Source organism: Nannospalax galili, unplaced genomic scaffold (assembly GCF_000622305.1).
Source record: "Nannospalax galili isolate Female #2095 unplaced genomic scaffold, S.galili_v1.0 scaffold388, whole genome shotgun sequence".
Classification (NCBI taxonomy): Eukaryota; Metazoa; Chordata; class Mammalia; order Rodentia; family Spalacidae; genus Nannospalax; species Nannospalax galili.
The window spans coordinates 3258983-3274840 of record NW_008360304.1 but is presented as its reverse complement, the minus strand read 5'-3'; the positions used below and the strand labels follow the sequence as shown (position 1 = coordinate 3274840).

General features: G+C 36.5%; 2 protein-coding genes across 2 annotated transcripts in view; one reads left to right on the top strand and one right to left on the bottom strand.

Annotated features, from left to right (window-relative positions):
- Positions 1 to 15858, top strand: part of Rb1 (RB transcriptional corepressor 1) — a 162304-nt gene that overhangs the window by 97596 nt on the left and 48850 nt on the right. The window lies entirely within an intron of this gene.
- On the bottom strand, positions 13097 to 15164 carry Lpar6 (lysophosphatidic acid receptor 6). The gene is made up of 2 exons (XM_008824366.3): positions 14901 to 15164; positions 13097 to 14743 (listed from the first exon to the last, which is right to left on the bottom strand). Exon 2 carries the CDS (start codon positions 14456 to 14458, stop codon positions 13421 to 13423), a length of 1038 nt encoding a protein of 345 aa, XP_008822588.1. The 5' UTR covers positions 14459 to 14743; positions 14901 to 15164; the 3' UTR covers positions 13097 to 13420.

Sequence of the window (15858 nt, the reverse complement as noted above, 5' to 3'; positions counted from 1 at the left end):
TCGGGCCTTCAAGTTTAGTTCTGCTTCTTTTTTTGAACTTTATGTGTCTTTGTGGTTTACTTTTTGGGTATGAAGAGCTGGTTGGTCTAAGCTTCTCTTTTGATTTTATATTGTCGTGACCTGATTGATTTTGTCTTCAGGAGTTCCGTGGTGGCCCAATTCCATTGTGGGTCAGAAGTTTTCAGACTTTCTCTTTAGGTCTGGAATCTACTAAGAACGATTTTGGCCTCAGGAACTTGGGAGTTGGACTGACCTGAGATCCTGGCCGAGGCCATGCCACGCAGGGATGAAAAGGCAGATGGGGTGGGAAGAAGCCCCAAGATTTACCAGGGAGTGGATTGAGTAGCTGGGTTGTACTGGATGCAAAGGATCAGGGAGAGGAAAGGTAAGCCTCGGAGCTCCAGAAAGAGGCTGTCAGCTCCAGAAAGAGGCTGGAGGGTGTTGCAGGACCAGGTAAGTAGAGGGAGGTGAGGGCGGGGCCAGATCCAGAAGCAGTGCTCCTGGGGCCCAAGGAAGGCACTACGTTGGTCTGGGTGAAAAAGATCAGGAAGCACTATTGGTTCCCCAGGTGTCTGGGGCCCCAAGACTAGGAATGGCGCAGGGCCCAAACTAGGAGTATAGAACAGCGGGGTGGGGGTTGGGGGGGGTGGCAGGGCGAATGTTGCTTAGGGAGTCCTGGCGGGGAGAGTTGCGCTATAGACTTACCCCAAGAGGCCTGAGGATGGTAGTCTAATTACCTTCTTATTTAATAAGTAGCCATTGAGGTGTATATAGGTAGGTACTTTAAAAAGAGCTAAAAATATAAGCTCACTTTAGTAAAATAACTTTTGTCCTTATAATTGTACAGGATCAATAAAGAACTAAATGTGTTTTTATGTGATTCCTCATATGTTACCAAAAGAAAAAAGAAAAAAATCCAAACAAATAGCAAACCTAAAGAAAGGATGATAACTGTTGCAAATCAGTGGAGGTCTTCTGTATAAAATGCTTGGTCCTTTGTCTGTTCTTTACTCTGGGCATTTGTCTCCTCCTTTAATCTTTAAAACACTGATACTGTGCAATTGGAGTTCATTGTGGAGAAATTCCCAAAACTTGTCTATTCATGTTGCCCCTCCCTACCACATTGTCCAGACAATATGCATTACCAATCCATCCAAACAATATACATTTTCTATCCTCTTTGTGCATTGGCACAAAGAAGTAAATTCAGAGATTAAAAAAATAAATCCCGTGATTTCAGAATGTCTTTTTGATTGCCTGTAGAAAAATGGTTTAGGAAGCAGTGCTTGGACAAAGCTCATCACTCCCATTCTTTGGAATCTTCCCTGATCATCATACAGATCTGCATCAAAATGACTCTGACTTCATGAAGCAGTTGATAGAGGAATAGTAAAAGGCAGTGTGTATAGGCATTGTAAAAGGCTGCTTACATGTGTTAACTAATTTACTTCATTCAACTATGTGAAATAGCTTCAGTTTTATAGATGAAGAAACTGAGGCACAGAGAAATCAAGAAATGTCTGTAAGATTAGTTGATGACTGAACCAGAATTGTATCTGAGGCTCTAGCTTCAGTCTCTTGCCAAACTTTGTGTTTCTTCATGTGACTGTTTGGAATTTGGATTGTCATGATTGGTTTCTTTCCTCATGCTTTATCTGGGTTAGTCTCTTGGTCTCTTTATTTATGCTGTGGCAGAAGAAGCCTGGGCTTTGGATTGTAAGATCTCATTTAATCTTCATTGCTGTCACTATTTTATAGATAAAGAAGCCTGAGATTTCGTGTATCTTGCTTTTGTGTATTTCTGAACAAATGATGGGTCATTATATTAGGTTTTCTTTCCAATCAATACAGATAATACTAAGCTTCCAGAATTTTTGTGAGGAATAAATAAGCATTTTATGAGAATGATATTGAGAAACATCACAGTTGTTATTTCCTCTGCCTTCATTCTCTTTCCCCTCCTGTGCAGTGGTTTATTAAGAACAGAGAACTGAGGGCATTCTTCAAGTAGAAAATGTTCAGGGGAAAAAGGGTCATTGAGCTCCAGCTTTGTTATGTGCAGGTAGTGTTGGCTCTTACACTGCCTTGGAATTTATTATATTGCCTTGTTTGTGATTCATATCGTAATTACTCCAAGGGCAGTGTTAATTCACTGTTCAAGCACGAACAAGAGACAGCAACTGCAAAATGGCTAAGAAGTATCTTCTGTCCTTAACCTGTAGGGTGGAGATGTACAGGGTCATTGATGTAAGAGAAAACAGTCTTAAAATTTCCCATTTAAACTTGTCATTTCTTAACTAGGATAGCGAGGATGAAATTCTGGATGTGTAAGAAAAAGAGAAGTATCTTATACAATATTCATCCTCATTGGGTAGCTTCTGAATTTCTCCATCAGTATAAGCAGCCATTAAAATTTGTGAATTTAGTAAAATTAGGCAGTTGTTTTTAAATCATCTGAATCTACTTACCATTAATCGTAAAACAGCACAGGTTTTTGTCATTTCTCTTTTCTAAATATTTATGGCTTGGTTTTAACTCTGAACTATTGCAACCCAGTCACTTCAGTATGCAGAGTTGTGGCCCTTGAACATAACATTTTTATTTACTTAATGATTTTTAGTATTTTCTACTTTTGTTTGAAATGATCAAAGTATTTTTAGTCAGAAGTATTTTTGCTGTCTTCCAACAAGTGGTAGATGTAAGGGTTGGTGAGATGGCTCAGGAAGTTAAGGCACTTGCCACCAAACCTCACAACCTGAGTTCAGCACCAAAGACCTGCATAGTGAAGGCTAGAATCGACTTCCACAAAGTTGCCTTCTGATCTCTACGTGTGTGCCATGGTGTGCATACACATGCTTTCCCCTCAACACAATAAAATAAATGTAATAATTTTTTAAAAAGACTGGTACACACCTTTAATCTCAGCACTCGGGAGGCAGAGGCAGGTGGATCTCTGTGAGTTCCAGGCCAGCTTGGTCTACATAGTGCGTTCCAGGACAGCTGGAGCTACAGGGAGACCCTGTCTCAAAAAGAAAAAAAAAAAAACAAAAAAAACTTAATGAAGCTGAATATGGTGGCTCAGGCCTTTAATCCTAGCACCTGGGAGGCAAAGGCAGGTGGATTTCTGTGAGTTCAAGGCCAGCCTGGTCTACATAGTGAGTTCTAGGACAGCTGGCTATAGGGAGACCTTGTCTTAAAAAGACCAAAAACTAAAACAAAAACAAACCCTTAATGGTAATGAAATGTAGAATAGGAAGCAAATGGGTTTGTTTCTTAACCTTTTGGATTTCTAAAAATTATTATTGCTAAATTTTAGTGGTTTTTTTATTTTTATTTTTTAACCTTTCATTAAAATATGATGGAGAAGCCACATGTGGTAATGTATGCCTGTAGTCTCAGCCTTTGGAAGACAGGGACAGGAGAATATCGAGTTCACTCAACTGCTACAGAGAAATCAAGGGTTGGATATGCAACCCAATGGTAGAGTACTTGCTTAGCATGCCCAAGACCTTGGGTTCATTTCTTAGCTCTGTAAAAGGGAAAAAGATTATATATAACAGAATTTCTCTTTAAGATTTTTGTGTAAGCTTTTAAGATTTCATCAAAAACTAACAGTGTGCTATCCTTTTAGTCATTTTTATTTTTGGAATTTTATAATTTTAGAATTTAGAACTGGTTAGTTTTCTCATTATACCCATAGCATATTTTGATGTAATTTATCTCAATTTTTCATTTACATATTAAGTAATGCTGGTTTGAATTAAGTTTTGTCACTTAGATTTTTTTACTTCTAAGCACTGAAAGAGAAAGGTTTGACTTGTTTACTAATATGTGTCACAAACAAAAAAAGAATGTAGGGACTCACTAGAGTCCTTGTTCTTGAAAATATCTTTTGCACTGTCTTTCCTGTTGTTGGACATTTTTAGTACTATGTAATTGTGCTGTCAAGTTCATTGGAACCCATATATTTAACAAGCTCTTCTGAAAATTGATTCTTCCACAGTTAAAATCAGAGGAAGAACAAATGGCTCAGCTGGTTTAGAGGCTGGAGAAGATTGCAGTGATGTCACAAGGGTTGTCCCTGACCCTTGTAGTTACTTCTCTTGAGCAACTCACTTATAATCTTTTGAAGAGAAACTATTTATATATCTTTTTCTTTTTTTAAAAAAAAAAAGCTCATATTTTTTCCTTCAGTAGTTAAAATTTTTCTGAATTACATGTGTTTAATCTTTTTGATCTGAAGACGTCTTGAGGAGCAATATATAAAGTATAGTAATTTTAGCCCAACAGTTCTGAAACCAGTTATTTTGGCCACCAGCAAAAATTACATGAGTGACATAAGCCAGATGGTATAATTTCAGTGCTAAGTCTTAAGGCCATTATTATCTAAATAAACTGCTTCTTCTGATCATCAACTGCTCTGCCTTTTTCCCTGAACAGCCTAAATTTTTGTTCAGTACAAATATTTTATGCTCATATCATTAAAGTTTTTAGTTTTAAAATGAAGAACTTAAATATGAGTCATGGGTTTTCATGCCCTATTAAAATATGAGCTAAAATATGAGAGTTTGTTCCGCAGTTGAGAGGCATTTTCTGTTCTTGCCAAGGACCTGGGTTCAGTTTCCAGAACCTACCTGGGGGCTGACAGCTGTCCATAACTCCAATTCCAGGTGATCAATGCCTTCTTGTGGCCTCTGTGGGCTTCATATGATATGGGTACACTTACATATATATAGACAAAACACTCATACACATGAAAATAAGAATAAATTAAATTTTAAAAATTAAAAATACGAGGTACTGATAATTGGCAAAATTAGTTGCAAAGGTATCCTTTATTTAAAGGAAGATTAAATTGAAGATTATATTGTTCATACTAAAGGTTTGCTTTGTTTCAGTGAAAAACTTTTGTTATTTTTTAGGTGTAGTAAAAGGGTTTTAATAGTATGACTTTTTAATGTATAACTTAGATTGTGCAATTCCTTTTCCTTTCTGTGTTTTTTGTTTTCCATATCCAGCAAATTTCCTTCTACAATGGTTTAAAAAATAATTTCCTAGTTCAAATTAGCAGACTTCTGCCCACACATTTTACTCTTAGGGCCTTATAGAACAACAGACCAGAAATACACAATCTCTCTTATAGGCACACATATACACAGGACAAACTCACTAGGGCTCAGACTATAAAGTGGTAAAGAAGGAAGTACAAGTATTTATTCATTTTTGTGATTAAAAGTAAAAGAGGGTGTTTTGATGGCTATAACAAAGACTAGTCCATGATACAAAGAATGCACACACCAAAATACAAAATGCTCTTATGGAGGTGGGAGCCTTAGCCTCTAAGCAGATATAAGAGTTGGGCATTAATCAGGAGAGTTTTCTAAAGTACCACCTGGCAGCAATCCTAAAGCTTTGCATGTATCAAAATTATCTGGGGGTCTTATAAAAACACAGATTACAAATTACTGGTACAGTCCCAATGTTTCCAGGGTGGGGACCAAGAGTTTGTGATTCTAGCATGTTTCTAAGAAATGCTGATGCTGCTGGTCTGGGCACTACACATTAAGAGCACGAATACTTGGACCCTTGACCCAGATAGGTCATACCAATCTTCAGAATCAGGAAATGCACCTGCCTTTGTGCTGATAAGTTAGTAAAGGAGCCTTATTGGGTCCTGCAGCCCTAAGTTGATAAGCAGAGTTTGGGCTGGAGCCCAATACTATTATATGCAGTGTACAGTCTATCTAAACATAAATGGTTCTCATCTTACAGTGGGGTTATGTGCTCATAAACCCATTGCAATGTATAAATATCAAGTCAGACATGTCTTTGATACCCTTAATCTACTGAATGTCATATTTTCTGATCACAGTACACTGGAGAGAGTAACCTGTCTGCGCTGTTATTACATGGCTGTTGAGGAGCTTATGACTTGCTATTGCTGTCCAGTATTGAAAGGGTGTCATGGAACATATTAGTAGCCTGGGAAACAATACAAGTTCAGTTTAGAGTGTAGTTTCTACTGAATGTGTACTGCTTATGCACTAGGATAAAGAAAAATCATTAGTCAAAACTCTGTGGGCCAGGGACCATCTGTATATTCCTGGCCCCAGCCCACCCTGCATTTTATGTATATATAAAACATCCAGAGCTGCAATTTTCTAATGGTGCCAAAGAGAGAGTGAGAGCAGGAACTATTAAATCTAGACTTCCATAAAATCTGAGGGTTATGGGAGTGGGGAGGCCATTATTGAGAAGAAAATACAAGATCTTTTTGTGCTGTTGGATTAGGTTACATTTCTTATGACTTTGATATGTGGAATACTTGGTGCACTACCTCTCCGTTCATCTCTACATGAAAGATCAGGAAAGAGTGGAGGAAAGAATTTAATAATAATAAATAACAGAAGAAAATTATGCAGAGCTAACAAGAGCAAGGAGGTTTTGGATAAAAAGGGACTGCTTGGCATGCCAAGCATGATTTGTGAGTGTAGATTCATTTCTAATGGAAAAAAATTACTCATGGGGGAATAAAATGCTGATCTATATTGTAGTTTTCATCAAAAGTATGGATATTTGATAACCTAGTATTCTTTACCTGAGTTAACATTGTCAGACAGGACAAACTGATAATATTTGTAGACCTAGGCAGATTCAGAAAAAATATATTTTTGAAATGAAATTACAAGAGAATATGCTTTAGAAAAATGAAAAGGGAACTCAAGAAAGAGGAAATTGTAGATCTGAAGAAAAAGTATAACTGTCATAGCAGAGAGGAAGAGGAAAAATTGAGGAAAATAGGTGAGCCAAGTAAGAATAAGGCAACACCATAAAGAATGCTTTCAAGAATAAAGTAGATTTATTTCTGTGCACATACATCTGAGCACATGCACGCACACACTCGTATACATGCTATAACCCATGTGGAAGTCAGAGGACAACTTTATGGAGTCAATACTCTCCTTCCATTTTAAATGGGTTCTATGGATCAAACTCAGGTCATGAGGTGCATGTGACAAGAAATATTTTATCTGAATGAGCCATCTTGCAGCACTAAAGGGGGTGGGGGGGGTGTTGTTGGTTCTTTTAAAGCAGTTGTTTGACCATATCTAAAAGGTGAAGATTTAACGGGTACAGTTTAAAGCTGACAAATCAAATATTAAGAGTTAAAGTGATAACTGTGAGAATTGAATTCTTATGTTGGTGTCACTGACCAAAGAAAATTTGCCTTTTTTCTTAGAGCTTTTAAAGAATTAAGTGAACCACCAATATGAGGTGAAAAGGGCAAACTTTAATTTTTTTATTTTGTTGATGTATGTATAGATATATGCATTTATTAGAACTACATGGATAAATACCCAGAGAAGATAAGCAAATAGGCATTGGTTATTAAAAATTAATACTTAATTTGCTTTTAACTGTAGGCCCCCTTCTTTCACTCTGCTTCTATTTTCAGTCTTGCATTAAGCCTTATAGAGAACACAAAAAAGTTTAAAACACAATTCCTTTCCTCAAGTTGCTGGATGTGTCTAGTTAAGAAGTCAAGACACAGCCAGATGTGGCGGCACACACCTTTAATCCCAGCACTTGGGAGGCAGAGCCAGCTGGGGTTACAGGGAGACCCAGTTTCAAAAAGACCAAAACAAAAAAGAAAAAAGACACAACCCATGTATAAAGGTAATTACCAGCTCAGCACCATGAGACATGACTGTAAATCCCAGCTCTTTGGGCAGGAGGATCATGAGCCTAAGACTTCAAGATCATCTTGAGTAACATGGCAAGACCCTGTCCTAGACACACACCCAAAGACAGGGAGTAAAACTAAGTACATGATCAGAGAGGGGCAGAGAAGGCTATACAGACAGGGAAGAGGGAGTAACATGTGGTATGCCTAGATGTCTGGTGAAAAAAGTGAGAATTAGAACTCAGGACAAATAGGAGAGAAAAGTGAAGTAAAAGTCCTATTTGGGAGACAGAAAACAAACTAAAATACAAATAGGTTGCAGCCATATTTTGAGACTATTGAAAGTGGCCTTTCCCCTTCCTCACCAATGAGCTTTTAAAACTGGGCATTAGGTAACAGGTGTAAGGTGTCATAACTTAATAGGTGAATCTGGCCAAGCTGTCATGGGATTAAAGGGAAGAAAGGCAGGCTGACTGGAGTAATTATAGTTGTCACAGCATGACATGGCAACAGTGCTTCAGTGACTTTTAAAAGTAGGGAATGAATGAAGACATGATGAGAATGGGAATCCTAGGGTGTCTAATGGACCCTATATCTTAATGTAGACCTTAGCCAACGATGAAGATGTCAACATAGTGAAGCTTAGTGACTGACTGAAGCCTTACTATCCCATAGGGAGGAAGTGCCTGGGCAGGATTACTGTCTTTTGTTATAGAATTTTAAGATTCATTTATTTAACAGGTGTTTATTAAAAATAGTTACAGGGCTGGAGAGATGGCTCAGCAGTTAAGAACACTGACTGTTTTTCCAGAAGACCCAGGCTCGATTCCTAGCACCCATATGGCAGCAAACAACTGTCCGTAACTCCAGTTTCAGGGGATCTGACAGCCTCTTCTGTCCTCCACGGGTGGGTGCACTTACCTACATACAGGCAATACATGCATACACATAAAATAAAAATAATAAATAAAATATTTTTTTAAAAGCCGTAGCAGTACTGTGCAAGCCTGTAGGCCTTAAATATTAGGTATCTGACTCCTGAGTCAGTTTGACAATTACTTAAATTACATTATCATTAACATTAACATTCTTCCAAAAGTCAAAACTGTACCAAAAAGTTGTAAGTAGAAAAGTATGTTCATTTTATTTATTTTTTTAAAAATATTTTATTTTTATTTTTGTGTATGAGTGTATTGCCTGCATGTATGTGAGTGCACCCGTGTCGTGCAATGCCTTGGAGGTCAGAAGAGGGCTTCAGATTCCCCTGGAACTGGAGTTAAGGACGGTTCTGGTTCGTAGCCACCATGTGGGTGCTGGGCAACGAACCCGGGTCCTCTGCAAGAGCAGTCAGTGCTCTTAACTGCTGAGCCATCTTTCCAGCCCGACTTAAATTTTATTTTAAAAAATGGGTCTGGGAATAATTCAGTGGTGAAGCATATTCTTAGCAGTGTGCAAGGACTTGGTTTGATCCTTAGCACCACATTTATTTTATTTAAAAAGTACTTAGTTGTTTGAATGCATATGACCCAAAACTGAAATCTTACTTTTAAATCCTCTTGGATATGATTTTACCCTTTTTTTTTTTTTCCCCAGACAAAAGAGGTAGTTTTGTGCCCTTTTAAGAGCTTATTCGAGAGCTTGGCATGATAGCTTATTCTTACAATTCCAGCACTTGGGAGGTTGAGGCTGAGGAAAGATTGTCACAAGTTGGAAGCTACATAGTGAGACCATGTCTCTGAAAATAAAGAACAACAAAGAGTTTATTAGAGTACATCTTTTTAAGAGGGAGAAGGTCTTTATGGAGGAATTTGCCTAGAATTAATTTTCTGTTTTTGGTTTGTTTGTTTTTTTTTTTTTTAAATCTGGTCTTTTGTCTATTGATAGTCTTCTTTTTATAAAAATAGAGGGCTGAAGAGATGGTTCAGCAGTTAAGAGTGCATACTGCTGCTCTGGAGGACCCAAATTCAGTTCCTAGCACCCATGTCAGGGGTCTCACAACCACCTATAACTGCCGCTCCATGGGTTCCAATACCTCTGGCCTCTGGGTACTAGAAGGCATGTGCTTACCAATATACAGACATACACATACACAAAATTAAGATAGTAAAAATAACCTTTAAAGAATAGACCATAAATCTATTGCAATAAGGCAAATTTGAGAATTCATACTTTTATGAGTTATGTATATGTTAGTCTCTGGAAATTATTGCTAATTAAATAATGTTAATTATTAAAATATGATAGATCAATTTAAATGTACTCTATAGCCATAAGCCTGATCAGTTCTTTAGAATTTGGAACTTATTTCCTAGAAGTCATGTTACCAATGGGTAATTCAGTTCTCAGACCCAAAAGAGCTTTTAAAAAACAGATTATTTAGCCAGGCGTGGTGGCACACGCCTTTAATCCCAACACTTGGGAGGCAGAGGCAGGCGGATCTTTGTGAGTTCAAGGCCAGCCTGGTCTACATAGTGAATTCCAGGACAGCTGGGACTACAGGGAGACCCTGTCTCAAAAACACCAAAAAAAAAAAAAAAAAAAAACCCAAAAAACAAAAAAAACATTATTTTAGGATCACATTGAGATTTTGTCCACAACTAAGCACTTTTAATAAAATTGTTTCTATGCAAAAAAAATACTAGATCATATCTTCTTTCATTTATGATATCTGGAATTGGATTTATCTGTAGACATTTAAAAATAATTCTAAGTATTGGTGTTGAGAAGTAGTAAAGATTCTTTTAGGCATTAATTAATTTAACATACAGATGAACAAAAGACAAGATACATGAAAGGTCCACAACTATAGAACCAAAGACATTTTTCTGTAGATTCAGTAACTACTCCCATTCATAAATTAATATTCCTCACTTGGGAACATAAACACTGCTCCATTTTTTATTTATATTCCTCAGCTGAGTGACTAATTTCTGTGAAAACCAATACTTAGAATTAATATTTCAGATTTACTGCTAGTGTTTCAAATGTGAATAGTAAGGCTTGCTGATAACCCCTTGGTGTAGTACCTTCATTTTCTTCAACTTTCTGTGGATATGCTCTGCACACACGTTTATAAACTAGTTACTTGGTTGGTGTTTTCTCAGAAAAGATAATTTCTGTGTTTGAAACTGATTATTAAGGATGCTATAAATCTGTCTTCTATACCAAAATTTTTTCCTGATCTTTTCTTTGAAGGAAGGCAGCATGAGAAGATTAGTTATATCATCTACTTTTTGAAAATGGTGGCAAGTTTTTTTGTGGGGGAGGGGCAGGAGTGGGAGGATTTGGCACTATCATTTTAAGGTAATTAAAAAATAAAACTTCAGTCTTTTAATATATGTGAGAAAAGGGGAAAGAGAAATTCTTTGAAATATATCATTTACTTCACAGTACAGCATTTTTTTCTTCTGATGCCCTTTTTGTCCATGTAGGTAAAGTTTATCAGTAATTGAAATTGCTTTTTGGGGTGGTATTGGAGATCAAATCCAAGGCCTTGCACATACTAGGTTACTCACTCTACCTCTGAGTTGTATCACCTGACCTTAGTTTTTGAAGTTCTAGATGAGAAAACCAGTTTTTTAAAATCTGTTATAGTATTACTTTGTTAAGACTCTTAAAAATCTTGTTTCATGCTGCCCTGCTCACAAGAGGGCAACAAACCGTTCCCTATTGAGCCTAGAATTAACAATTATCTGATGTCTGTCTTCCTAGGGTTTTAAAATATCATCCATGCTTTGTGATGTGTCTTAGGGCTTGCGTACTTCTCTCTGAGTGGGGAAAGTTCTGACAAATATCAGTCTTTGCAGAACTCCTGGCCCCTTTCCTCTTGATCAGTAGACTGTTAGCTGTTTTTCAACTCAACAGTTGCACAAGACTGCTAAATGTATTTTCTGAAGGAAAACGTCAGGGCAGGAAGAAAACCTGTGTACAAGAACATAGATACTTATATCTATAATACACACACTTCTCTTGGGATGTATTCAGTTTCTTCACTAGTTTGTTGCTTTGATAAAAATTTATTTTGCTTTAATTTTACCTATAGGAAACCATGGATTTCTAAAGAAAACTTCCACAGTTGTATTATTTTCTTACCAAGAGATTTACCTAACTTAGCAAATGATCATCATTTATCTGAAATAATTTCAGCCCAGACAACAGTAAAAATAAATTTACATCATATATATATATATATCCAAATTGTTTTCAAGACTTGAATGATTAAGGTGGTAAAAACTAGATAGGCTCAATGCATAATTCAATTACATGTCCTTTTTTAAAAATGCAAACATTCTTTTTTAGTTAGCTTCAAAGAATTGCTTGAATGGGAGGGTGAGAAATAGTGGGAAAAAAACGTTTTCCCATAGCTGGTATTTCTTTCCTAATCTAGCTCAAACCCATACCTTCTTAAATGTTTTGTGAACTGAAAATGTAATTGTGTTTAGTTATTTGTTTTTCTAGGTTTATTGTTTTCGATGTAAGGAACTTTGTCCTTCCTTAATAATTTAGACCTATTAACATTTTTTCCCCACTTGAAATAACCTTTTTCAGTTATTTAATATTTGACCAAAAGTGTTCAGGAGAGGAAAAAAAGAAGTGAAATCTATCTCAGCTATGCATCACTTTCTAAGTATGACATCCTGCAGTTCACTGTCCCTGATGATTTCTGGCCTAATATTGCTTAAAATCCAAGTTCTTTGTTCTACCTTCAAACTATATCTCTAGTAGCATCTTGCTTTTAAAATGATCTATCTAGCAAAGTACCATTTTATTGTTTTCCTTTAAACTTTAAAAAAAAAAAATTTTTTTTTTTTTAATGTGTATGAGTGTATTGCCTGCATGTATGTGAGTGCACCCATGTCGTGCAGTGCTGAGGAGGTCAGAAGAGGGCATCAGATTCCCCTGGAACTGGAGTTAAGGATGGTTTGTAGCCACCATGTGGGTTCTGGGAATCGAATCTGGGTCCTCTGCAAGAGCAGTTAGTGCTCTTAACCGCTGAGCCATGTCTCCAGCCCCTAAACTTTTATATCTTATATCATTTTGAAATTGGATAGTGTAGCCAGAAAACGAATCAAAATTTCAAAATATACGGTATAGACAGTACCTTTTTTTGTTGTTGTTGTGAATTGCCCACAAAGACAAAATCCTTAAATATTACTATGTTTCTGTCAAGATGTTCACGTAGTATGAGTGTGTCATCATTATATAGAATACGTTTATAGCTCTTTGTGGGTAAATACTCTAAAAATGTTTGACTGTTAAAAATTACTTTCCTTTGTTGTTTACAGTTAAGAAACATGATTAGTAGTTTTAATTTAAAATGAAATATATTTAGCAAAATATTACTTAAACAAAACATCTAATGAGTTAAGGATAAAAGCATTTTGCTCAACAAATTAGTGAATTAAATCATTTCATATAATATGAAATTTTAAAAGTAAAAATGTTCACCATATTATTTAAACCATAGTTGCTTTCGATTGAATAAATTTTTGGGTTTTTTTAAATGAAGAAAACATTAAAGTGGTTCAAGAAAATAAAATGGAGTGTATTTAAGAATAGAATAATTTTAATGCTTAGCATATTGAACACAAATTTTCTTTAAAACACTTAAATGTTCGTATGTTAATTTCCTTTTGGAGGTGGAGAGCAGTTTTTCCAATAGAGCACTTTTCACAGTAGAAAGAACCTGGGGGTTCTGTTCCAGTGAAGTCCAGCCAGGGCTTGCTTTCAGGCAGCTTAGATTGTAGATTCACTGTCAAATATCTTGCTTTTTAAGGTCTGCAGGTTGTGTTGAATAAAATTCTCTGTACCCTGAACTTCAGAAAACCTGGAATCACTTCTTCTAATAGACCAGTTTTTCATCTTTATTGAATTCTGAATTGTGTCTGAAGTAAAGTAGTAAACTATGGGGTCAAAGCAGCAGTTGGAAACAGCAATGCAGAGAGTGATAGGGTACATTGTCCTCACTGCTGCCACCACGGAGCAGTTAACGAAGGTCTGTGTTCTCATAAGAGAGTACAAAATAAGATTGATATTGTAAGGCACAAAGCAGAAACAAAATATGATCAAATGTACAAAAACCATTTTTAAAACCTTAGTTTTGTTCATCTTGCTTCTACTTAATGTAACAGGTTTATTTAAAGTTCTTAGCACCATACTAGAACAAGTTACATTCAAAATTAGAGGAATGAAAAAGCCCACTATTTCGATGAAAATCACAATTCTTGAAAGATAGGTTTTCCACGTGGCTTCTGGAAAGTTTTCAAAGCAGGCTTCTGAAGTACTGTTGTTACCCTGCGAGTGGGTAGACTGAAAAAAAACAGCCGGTGCACTTCCTCCCATCACAGTGAACCACACGGCAATGCAAACAATCTTTGCATTTCGCTTAGTTCGTAGAGTCTTTGACTTAAATGGGTAGACGATAGCCAGAAATCTATCTACGCTAATACACGTTAAGAAGAGAATGCTTCCGTACATGTTGGTATAAAACAGCATTACCGAAATCTTACATAATAAATCTCCAAAAGGCCAATTCCGAGTTGCAAAGTAAAAAATCCGGAACGGTAATGTGAAAACGAAAAGCAAATCTGACATTGCCAGGTTAATCATATAAGTTGTAGTTTCATTTCGCACTTTGAGGGCACAGATGAAAATGTATATAGCAACACAGTTGGATATCAACCCCAGCACAAACACCATGCTGAACATGCACCCATACAAAGTGTACTTAAAGGAGTCATCGTAAGGGCACTGGGAGCTGTTGGTGCTTACCATTATCAAGGCAGTCCACCCAGGAATCCTTTTGTCTGCAGCAGTCTCCTTTGGTAGTCAAATTGTGGTTACCTCCACAACCAATTTATTTGCAAATTATTTGGTTCTTTTGGTGATCTTATAAATATCTTCTCTGAAGTCTCCCAAGGAAACATGAAAATTGTTCCTTAAAAATTTCCAGTAGGTTCAGCAGGAAAATATTCTCATTTTCTAGTCTCCAGAAAAATCCATGAGTCCAGGATTTAGTAAACTGACAGAAAATTCAATCAAGGAAGCCGACCCATAGAACTGCAAAAGTAAAGAGAAGTTGTGTTTCAGAAGCTGTGTTTCAAGTTAGACACAACTAGTCCTCTTGTAAGCTTGTATTTCAGTAGTCAAGACATATATTCCAAAATTAAAATTGCTTTCTGCACAAGAATGTTTAAACATAAATTATTGATCTTACTTTGTCTTTCAATGCAGTTTCAGAGACTTAAACGTTCCCAGTCCGCCTTCCTCTTTTACTTCTTCTTTACTCTTTTCTTTAAACGAGTCTTTCTTCTTCTTCCCCCCCCCCCTTCCTTTTTGGTATTTCTACAGTTGATTCCAGATGTCAGTAAGCAGAGTCTTTTAAAGCTTCCCAGATAAATTCCTAAGCAAGTTAGCTCTTGCTGAATGGAGCCTTTCCTGCAGTTGCCAGCTGTATTGTGAGATGGGCTGTCTCTGAAGTGAAAAAGAAAGGCTTCCTAGATTTGTAATATGACATCACAGGAAGAAGAGGCTGGGCTTGGACAAAGGAAGGTTTCAGCCCAGTTGTTTGCAGTTTCTTTAATCTGATCAAGTGTCTGTTGGTAATATATCTAGAAGGCTTTGCAAATGGTCACTGGCTTTCCAGCTGAGCTGGACTGCTGTTAACTCTTTGTGTGGAAATACCCTTTAAGATTCTGGCAACCTCTTCAAGTTGGTTTGATTTGTTTTGGTTAGTGATAACTAAGGGGGGGGGGAATCAGTTTAAGCTTGTTTCTCTTGTTTTATTGCTTTTGTGTTTGAGACATTACCTTTTTAAAAGAAATAAAATGTATGTGTATGTATTTTTAAATTGAAATCCTTAGTGATATCAGTGTAGCATTTTAAAGAGCTACTCAGTAACTGAAGCAAGACCTTTAGCCTTTATATGTGAAAAGGGTTTGACATAGTGATTGGTAGTTCTGGCACTTTTGTCTTCTGGTTTTTTTCCTAAGTGCTTCTCAAGATTTAACTTGGTTGGTATGACTGTGAGTAGCTTTAATCCTAGGTCTCCTTAGATTTTGAAAAACAATGCTCTAACATTTCTTTTTCCTTTAAAACTAATATTTTAGAGCTGTTTCAGTTTTCATTATTCCTCTCACCAAAGAACCTTTAAACAATATATTTTAGAATGAAAG

Coding starts and splice junctions, on each gene's coding strand:
- Lpar6 (XM_008824366.3), bottom strand. CDS start 14,458: ATGGTAAGCACCAACAGCTCCCAGTGCCCTTACGATGACTCCTTTAAG.